Source organism: Terrapene carolina, unplaced genomic scaffold (genome assembly GCF_002925995.2).
Source record: "Terrapene carolina triunguis isolate 2854851 unplaced genomic scaffold, T_m_triunguis-2.0 Scaffold42, whole genome shotgun sequence".
Taxonomy (NCBI): domain Eukaryota; kingdom Metazoa; phylum Chordata; order Testudines; family Emydidae; genus Terrapene; species Terrapene triunguis.
In genome coordinates this window covers 5,414,989-5,424,883 of record NW_020664393.1, presented here as the reverse complement: position 1 = coordinate 5,424,883, position 9,895 = coordinate 5,414,989, and the positions used below count along the sequence as shown (strand labels likewise).

Here is a 9,895-nt window from a genome sequence, read left to right as displayed (position 1 = left end):
TTATATATGCTGCAATATTTAAGACTCAAATTTTATTTTGCAATGGTATAACAATCAGAACTATTTTACTATGTAAAGATTATTTAAATGTTAAATAATATTTTCCCCAGACAAAACAGATAGTTTAATTTTTTTTTTTTTTAGGTTCTTGCAACATCAAAATCTTTAGCTTCTGGATTACAGTTACATTATATTCTATTTCTCTTTTGTTAATGGCTTTCTACATTACATATATAGACAGTATTTCTCCATTTTGTGAGGGAATTTAGGTAATGAATCAGGTTAATCAACACAATAGTTTTACAGTTGGAGGTTAAATAGCTAAGCCATTTTTAGAATTAAAATTGGTTTCTCCCCTCCTCACATCAACTTACTTAAAAGCTGGTACAGCTCCGTGGAGAAACTGATATACTTTTTACCCAAATTACAGTAACACATTCTCAGTAGCTAGCTGAAAACTATCTTGCAGATACAAAGCAAACGCCAAGAAATGAAAATTCATACCAATGGCTTTCTGTCTAGCCAATGGTGCATACAGCCAATTACATAGGAAACTTCCTTTGAAAAAAATCCAATATAAATATTAAGGACAGAAGTTGGTTTTTGTTATGTTTAAAACTAGAAATACGAGATACCTATTTAAATCACATGGCATTTTTAACCTCAGCCTCAACCTTCAAACTGCTGTAGCTGGCCATATGATATTTTAATCAGGATTTTTACATACCAGTGCATTAAGTAACAGATCATTAGTAACTGAACCCCAAGCTGTAGAGCCATGCTCTTCCCCAGCTTTTCTTTCTGGGATGTTTTTTCAATACCATTTCAGCACTTCTCCACTAGAAGTCAGGCATTAGTAATGTAAACTGCACACATCTAATCTAGTCAACAAAAAGTTGCACTATTTTAAAAATCTGTTAAGAGATGCGCCATTTTGTAGCTCATGTTCTGGAGTGATTTTATTCATTGTTTCAGTCACAACAAAGAACAAATATTACCTTGTTAAAAGTAATGTGACATTCTGCTTTCAAAATATAAAAATAATGATTTTAAAATATAAACTGGCTCCTAAACTAAGACTGTCTTGTCAGGAAAAAAAACCCAACCACACACTTTGCACATCTATAGCGCCTTACATTAGAAGATCTTCAAAGTGCTTTGCAAAGGTGGTTAAGCATTATCCCCATTTTTAGATGAGGAAACTAAGGCACTGAGAGGTTAAGTGTCTTGCCCAAGGTCACACAAGTCAGTAGCAGCACCAAGAATAGCACTCAAGCTTTCCAGTAGTCCATCTAGCCACTGCATCTCATTGCCTCTATATTAAGTGCACTGATTTAAACATTTGTTTGGGGAGCAGGAATTGTACAACACAGTAAACAGAAACAGTGAACCAGAGCCAGTCTATGAGTGCATCAATTTCAATCAAAAGCATGAGCAAATTTGGTATTCAATGAATTAAAATGCACTTAAGGGAATGGTCACACTGAAAATTATATATTTACATAGAGAGACAAAGCTCATTAAGTATAAGACATGTGGTGTCAATGTTGTGAAAAAAATATTGGTTACCTTGACATTTATAGTTCAGATAATAGTCATTTTGACCCCTGCAGAGAAGCCATGCTTGTTGATCAACAGACATCTAGAGTAATAAAACCCTAAAAATAAATGGATTAAAATAAAGGAAACAAAGCCATCCATCAAGATCACCAAGAAATACAACTTCAAATAGATAATCTGCTGCAGCAAATGAAATGTGATATGCATAGGTCATTGCCTAAATGAACAGCACACTTCAGCCCAGTTCCCTGAAGGCAAACAAGTATTTAAAAGGAAGCAATGCTAACTTGTATTTCAAAAAGCCTGACCTTGAATCTGATGCTCATGAGATGGGTGGTTTATGGACAAAGATTGCGGATGCGATTCAGAAATGTGTACATTTTGGTTCTGTTCTTCACTAATTTGATGGGACTGGACTGCATCTTGGTTAGTATGAGACTGACGACTAGGTTCCTGGGTCAGCTGCATGTGCTGAGCTCCTGCTGCTAGATGAAGTTCTTCAGTTTGCCCCTGATGGGCATGAAGATGTGCTAGTGCTTCCTTTGAAAGAGTGATGACATGCATTTGTTCAGATTGTGTAGTCTCTATTTGGTTCTCCATCATATTGATACTTTGGATTTGTTCTACTTGTTCCTGCTGGGCTGCAAGAAGCAAGTTCTGCAGCTGTTGTGGTGGTTGAGTGAGTAGCGTAAGATTAGCAGCCTGGCCTGTTGTCATATTTTGGGAGTTCTCAGCAGTAACAATACTAATACCTTGATTATGACCAGGTATAAAATTTATGTTATGTACTGAATCTGTGACAAGCAACTGAATCTCTTGTCCTCCAGATGTGGACAGTTGATATTGCTGCAGCTGAAGAATGTTTCTGACCTCCTCTGAGCTATTGCTGCTGCTAGGAGCACTGCTTGATTCTTGCAATTGTTTTTCTTTGCTGTGAATTTTCAAATGAGACTTCAAATTGTCCAAGCGTGCAAACTGCAAATTACACTCGGGGCAGGAGAAAGGCTTTTTGCCTGTGTGTAAGATACAGTGTCTCCTCTTTGCACTGGAATCCGAGAAACATTTTCCACATATACCACAAGAATATGGCTTTTCTCCTCTGTAAGAGAATATTTTACTTAATCAGAAATACTAATTCTGAGACTACTGCTTTCTGCAAGGTATTACCTGGTATATGACTCATAATAAATACAATACCACCACCACTAATAATAAATAATAATAATTTCTGCTATACTATTGTAGTGCTTACAGGCAGTCATGTAAGAAAAATATTCAGTGCTACATTTTCTAGATTTTACTTTTAAGAATTGCACAATACTGTGATAAAGTTTCCCCTAATTTGTTCACGTTCAAGAGTTAACAGGACTGCCTTCATACAGAAATATTGAGGTTTTCAGTTTTATGAAGCCCTGGTTTGACAAAATGGGAAGGGGGTGGGGACATAAAAACTGGAGTGATAAGAGAATTCATCTATTTTATATCTTTACTAGCATCTATCATTAAGGATTAATTTTAATTTGCATTTATTTTGTCCCTTCAACGTATAAACAGGGTTTGACAATTCCTTTTAAAAAAAAAAAAAACAGAGGAAAGCTGATCATAAGGTATTTCTGCAAAAATCAGTCTAAAATTTAAGACAGTTTATCACCCCAAGTCTACCTACAATAAACCTTCCCCCAGCTCTCTGCCTAATTTTCTCCACAATTTATTGCATTTTTTGCTTTAAAGTGTTAAGCAGAATTCTATGTAAACAATGCACATTTTAACATACATTTGAAAATACTGTAAAGAACATGAAATATTTACACTTCCATTGGAAATAAATTGGTCAGATTGCACACAGTAAATCCTAAAAATTTCTCTTTTGACGTTTTTATGCCAAAACAAGCACTAATATCTGAACACCATAAGATTACAACAAGGCATTATAATCTATATCAAACGTTTAAGGCCAAATGTAATAGTTTACATTTTTACAGAAACTGGTATTATGTTCAAAAACTCTGCTATAGACTTGCTACAGGGATTAATTTAAGGAAACACTCAACAGAAGCCATGCAGGAAAATGATCAAGTAACAGTTATGATTGTAGTAACTTGCTTCTGCTCTCAGAGAAGCCTATAAATTTTTTGGTATCACTATTTGTCTAGTGCTGACAGTGTACTCAATGCTATAAAATACACAAAAATAAAGACAGCCCCTGCCCTATATTAGATGGAATCTCTTCAAGCTTTCCAAAGGAATTTGACAAACTTTAAAGCAAGAACAATGGGAAATAGGTAAACTTCATATTTAACCTTTCACACAGCAGTATCTCACAGAATAATTTGGCAGGATCAGATTAAAACATGTTTCCAAGAGAATGGAGGATTAGGACATTAGCAACAGGATACAGAGCTTTATACATCACTGTTTAGAATACAGCTCAAGTCAGTGAAGACCAAAATGCATTACTGCAACTGCTATTTAGTTGCTTATGTGAAATAAACGGGTGATCTCATTTCAGTCCCTGCAGTGTCCACGCTACACACACACGCACACACAACCCCATCTTCAAAAGTGGCACTGAGACCCTTATTGGCTATTTCTGATATCAAGGATTTATTTATAGACTTTTCTATGGAGCTCTTCGTAGCAGTATTTGAATACTTTGCAAACATGACTATAACCGCAAAACACCCTTATGAGGTAATTAAATAGTAGCTTTCTCCCCTTAAAAAAATATTTATTTGTATTGCAGTAACACTAGAATTAAACTGGCATATTTCATGAGCATTAAAACCCTCTTCCACAAGCAAAATGTTTCTGAACCTTCATAACATTTACACCCATGCAGTAATCAAATACAAAATTAGAAATTGTGCATCCGTCATTTGAACAGTGATGCAAGTTTACTATTGAAATTAATCCAGTACATTGTGATTTTAAAGTGAAAGAAATATAAAATAAAGCAGATTGATGTCATGATACATGGCATACATTTCAGGTGTAAGGTCTGATACCTCAAATTAACAAGGGATCTGTGATACGCAAGAACACCTGACTTTTAAAACACAGGTGTACCCATTTTGTTTAATTTTTTCTCTCCTCTTTAGCTGAGAGAGAGATCTACAAATACAACAGGAGAAACTGACTATAGTGAAACTGGTCATGCAAAATGTTGTCAAATGTACCAAATAAAACTGAAAAGAATCCCCCCCCCCCCCCGACCTAATCTCTCAGCTATAGAAATCGTAGGTGTTACTTGTAATACTGTACTAGGAAAGAAATCACATCCATTCTAAAAAATGCAACCTAAATTACTGGCTCTAACTTACTTGGGTTTTCTGTAGAACCTATAAACTTCCCAGATAAATTAAAACTACATGACAAGGTCACTAGTGTACTTTAGAGACTTTCCTACTCTCCTCTGGTTAAATCATCATCACCACTACCACATCAATTATAGTGGAAATACTCTGTCAGAGAGGAGAGCCTTACAGCATGCCTAGATTAGTTATCATAATACTACCTACTAACACTTCAAAATGTAAAAACCACCATGAAAATATGATATAGGACTCATTCATTGATTAATTTCCTCATTAAAATCTGCAAAATTTTACACTGATTCAAATATGCTGCACAAAAGTGGGTTAATAAATTTTAATAAAAAACAAATACATGCTATTCACAGCATTTAGTAATCAATCAGTACCCACACATCAAGTAAGTGCAGCTAAGGAGCAATGGTTACTAGTGTCATATAAGCCATATGACAGCTACTTGATTAGAAGTTGCATATCAGAGACTCACTCAATTTAATAAAAATCATGCACTTCTTGGGTAGCGTAAAGATGCTCATCCTGTAATAAGGTAACAACCTGTTAAATAGAGAGATCCAATCATTATATTACTGTATATTTCTCTAAACAAAAGTTCACTGTTGTAATGATCGTTTTATCTTTGACATTTATATGGCAAGAATTTTAAACCTGTTAAACTTCCTAAATAAATAGCTTTACAAAATAAACAGCAAAACTATACTGTACCTGTGGATTCTGATGTGAGTCTGAAGAGAACTTTTTGCTGTGAATGACTTGCCACAGATTTCACAAGTAAATGGCTTCTCACCTACAAAAAAAAAAAAAAGATAGTTTGTTGTACACTCATAAGTTATAATTACTGTAATAATCAATACCACCACCAGGCTCTCATATAGCTCTTTTCATCAGTACATCTAAAAGCACTTTAAGTATCATTAGCTACATATTACAGATGGGGAAACTGAGGGAAAGCAGTGAACTGACTTGCTCAAGGTCACCCAGGTGACCAGTGGCTGAGCCTGGAATAGGACACATGTCTTCAGAGCTCCCGTGCTCTATCCAATAGGTCAGACTGCCTGCTCATAATTACAGTAAGTTCTAAGAAATCACCATTGTGCACACTAACAAGTGTAAAAGCAAGTTATTTATGCTTGCTAACTGAGGAATAAACAAATTTAAATTCTTATGCTTCTAGTTTGAGAAAGCATGGCTTTCAAAGAGGCTGCATTCCAGCTAGACCAGGGGTGGGCCCATGGGACCGTCCTGCCCAGCCCCCGAGCTCCTGGCCCGGGAGGCTAGCCCCTGGCCTCTCCGCTGCTGTCCCCTCCTCCCCCGCAGCCTCAGCTTGCTCACTCTGCCGCCAGCGCAATGCTCTGGGCGGTGGGGCTTTGAGCTCCTGGGGCAGCACAGCTGCAGAGCCCGGCCTGACCCGGTGCTGCGCAGTGGCAGCAGCTGTAGCGCTGCCAGCCACCAGTGCTCCTGGCAGCACGGTAAGGGGACAGGGAGTGGGGGGGTTAGATAGAGGGCAGGGGAGTTCAAGGTGGTGGTCAGGGGGCGGGGGTGTGGATGTGGATGGTGGTCGGGGGGGAAACAGAGGGTTGAATGGTGGCAGGGATCCTGGGGGGCAGTCAGGAAGGAGGGGGGGTTGGATGGGACGGGCAGGGGGCAGTCAGAGGCAGGGGTTCCAGGGGCGGTCAGGGGACAGGGAGAAGGGGTGGTTGGATGGGGCAAGGGTCCCGGGGGGGAGGAAGAAGGGGGCTGTCAGGATTGAGAGGAGGGGTTGGATGGGGAGGCAGGGGTCCGGGGGCAGTCAGGGGACAGGGAGTGGGTGTGTGTGGAAGAGGCTGGGGTCCCAGAGGGGCCGTCAGGGAAGGGGGGGGTTGGATGGGGCAGGAGTCTGGGGGGGGGGGGGGCCACAGGTGGGAGGGGGCGGGGCGGGCCACGACCCCCTCCCCTAACCAGCCCTTGATACAATTTACGAAACCCGATGCGGCCCTCAGGCCAATAAGTTTGCCTGCCCCTAAGCTAGACCATAACACACCTTGACCACTGTGAAGCAGTGCCAACTCCAGGGAATACAAAGGAACTTCAGTTAACAGGAGTTTGGGTAAACTGGGATTTTACTGTGTACTGAATTACTTTTCTTACATGGAGCTAGCCAGAGGGATTAAATGCAATGATAAAAAGCTGCATAGCAGCAAGACGGTGTCACAAACTGGCAAAGCAAAGAAAGTGAACGGAAAGTAACATAACATTTCTCTGTAGTGCCTAGATCAAGGGAGGGTAAACTACTCCCCGTGGGCCAGATCCATCCCATCAGGGCTTTCAATCCGCCCCGCGGCACAGCGGGGCTAAGGCAGGCTCCCTGCCTGCCTGCCCTGGCCCGGTGCCGCTCCCGGAAGCAGCCGGCACTACGTCCCTGCAGCCCCTGTGGGGGGGGCGGGGAGGGGCAAGGGACTCTGTGCGCTGCCCTCACTTGCAGACTCCCCCCCCCGCAGTCCGGGGTGGTACCCGCAGGCGAGGGCAGCGCGCAGCGGAGCCTTCTGCCCCACCTCAACCCCAGGAGCCACTGCCGGACATGTTGGCCACTTCCAGGAATGGCATGGGGCCAAGGCAGGGGCTTATATGCCATGGGGCTAAGGCATGAATTACTTTCTTGGAAGGTTATGCTTAACCATCATGGGAGAGTCAGTCTGCCTCAGCTTGCCCTCCGACTCTCCAAGCAACATACATCCTATGTATTTCAAATTACGTTCCCCTGCTCGAAGTCTAGTTTATTATAACATAATAAAAAATAACACTTGTACTGGTCAACAGGGTTCACAAATAATCCATCCCTCAAGACCTCTGGGAGCAGCCTTCTCTGTTCTTGGGTTGCAGTGAGTAGGTTCCTAACACCACCTGGCTCTCCATCAGCCTGACCCAGTCCTCACCCAGGACTGTACCACTGGAGAGCCTCCCAGCACTTTCTGCAGGTCTCTCTGTGAGAAAAGCAGCCAATCTTATAGTAGACATTGCTTTCAGGCTGCCTCCACATGACCCTCTCTTTTGCACTGGTTACAAATATTGTGGCCATTCCTAGGGGGCATTGCTCCTCATCAGGAGCAAGGACATCACTGCACACTTAATGGATATCTCCCTACCAACCAGGGATGGGGTATGTGAACCCCATCACAGCCAACAAGTTGGTCTTAGCATTCCTTGAAAGAAAAATGGTGTGTAATATATACCTGTATGTGTTCTTAGATGTTTCTTTAACTGAGCTGCATCCATGAATTTGCGATGACAGTGGTTACATTCCGGCAATGAATGGCCTTGTCGCAATAATAAAAAAAGTGTCAGTGCATAAGTGATCCCCTGTATTTCTTCAGTGATCTTTGTTAAAGCACTTCCCTGTAAAATAACCACTTTAATATAATATATAAAGACAACAACGATTCACCAGTTATTTCTGTTGCTGCACATCACTAGAAATGGCAGCATTATTCTATTCCATTTCCCCAGTTAATTCTATCAGTGAAGAAAGGACGCTGGTTGTTTTAACTCCTGATCCCCATCAGGAATCTACCACTTTCCTTTTGGAGCTTTGTGATTCCTTAGTTCCTCTCCACTTTACATGCCTATTATCCAGTCACCATCTTTCTAAAACAAAATTGGACTCCTTTTAAAGCTATCAATACCATTCAGCCAGAGGAGTAGCAGAACACAAAGCACAATATTGACAACAGACAGTGATGGTACTACTTTTACTACTCATCTCTGGTGATCAGATGACAGTCTAACTGATCATGATTCAATGTTCAGCTCTGTTCAATATCTTCATTAACGACTTAGATATTGGCATAGAAAGTACGCTTATTAAGTTTGCGGATGATACCAAACTGGGAGGGATTGCAACTGCTTTGGAGGACAGGGTCATAATTCAAAATGATCTGGACAAATTGGAGAAATGGTCTGAGGTAAATAGGATGAAGTTTAACAAAAACAAATGCAAAGTGCTCCACTTAGGAAGAAAAAATCAGTTTCACACATACAGAATGTGTGACATACTGTCTAGGAAGGAGTACGGCAGAAAGGGATCTAGGGGTTATAGTGGACCACAAGCTAAATATGAGTCAACAGTGTGATTCTGTTGCAAAAAAAAGCAAACATGATTCTGGAATGTATTAACAGGTGTGTTGTGAGCAAGACACGAGAAGTCATTCTTCCGCTCTACTCTGCTCTGGTTAGGCCTCAGCTGGAGTATTGTGTCCAGTTCTGGGCACCGCATTTCAAGAAAGATGTGGAGAAATTGGAAAGGGTCCAGAGAAGAGCAACAAGAATGATTAAAGGTCTTGAGAACATGACCTATGAAGGAAGGCTGAAAGAATTGGGTTTGTTTAGTTTGGAAAAGAGAAGACTGAGAGGGAACATGATAGCAGTTTTCAGGTATCTAAAAGGGTGTCATGAGGAGGGAGAAAACTTGTTCACCTTAGCCTCTAAGGATAGAACAAGAAGCAATGGGCTTAAACTGCAGCAAGGGAGGTCTAGGTTGGACATTAGGAAAAAGTTCTTAACTGTCAGGGTGGTTAAACACTGGAATAAATTGCCTAGGGAGGTTGTGGAATCTCCATCTCTGGAGATATTTAAGAGTAGGTTAGATAAATGTCTATCAGGAATGGTCTAGACAGTATTTGGTCCTGCCATGCGGGCAGGGGACTGGACTCGATGACCTCTCGCGGTCCCTTCCAGTCCTAGAATCTATGAATCTATGAATCTATCTGCATTCTTTCTGTGCCTAAACCCTCTGAAAATCTGGCCCTGAGTGTCTTAAGCTCCCATTAAAATCAGTAGAAATTCACAGTGGAGCTGGTTGAAAATATTTTGTCCAGAAGTTTTCCAATCCCCCCTTTACCTGGCCCCAAATGAGACTTTTCTAATTATACACTTTAAATATATATATATATATATTCGAACTTTTCCAATTTTTTCACAACTTAATTCAAAATGAATTTTTTGTTTGCATTCTAATTGAATCAAATCTACAT

The 9,895-nt window shown here is 40.7% G+C and overlaps 1 protein-coding gene across 1 annotated transcript; it reads right to left on the bottom strand.

The window, feature by feature from the left end:
• Nucleotides 1-349: 349 nt before the first annotated feature.
• ZBTB24 (zinc finger and BTB domain containing 24) lies at nucleotides 350-8,537 on the bottom strand. The gene is made up of 3 exons (XM_026653715.2): nucleotides 8,099-8,537; nucleotides 5,595-5,676; nucleotides 350-2,659 (listed from the first exon to the last, which is right to left on the bottom strand). Exons 1-3 carry the CDS (start codon nucleotides 8,139-8,141, stop codon nucleotides 1,855-1,857), a joined length of 930 nt encoding a protein of 309 aa, XP_026509500.2. The 5' UTR covers nucleotides 8,142-8,537; the 3' UTR covers nucleotides 350-1,854.
• Nucleotides 8,538-9,895: the final 1,358 nt, after the last annotated feature.

Excerpts from the sequence above, each read along its gene's own strand:
- ZBTB24 (XM_026653715.2), bottom strand. The coding sequence starts at position 8,141 with ATGGATGCAGCTCAGTTAAAGAAACATCTAAGAACACATACAG. Across the intron at positions 5,677-8,098 it reads ACATCTAAGAACACATACAG|GTGAGAAGCCATTTACTTGT; the intron begins GTATATATTACA and ends TTTTTTTTGTAG. Across the intron at positions 2,660-5,594 it reads ACTCACATCAGAATCCACAG|AGGAGAAAAGCCATATTCTT; the intron begins GTACAGTATAGT and ends ATTCTCTTACAG.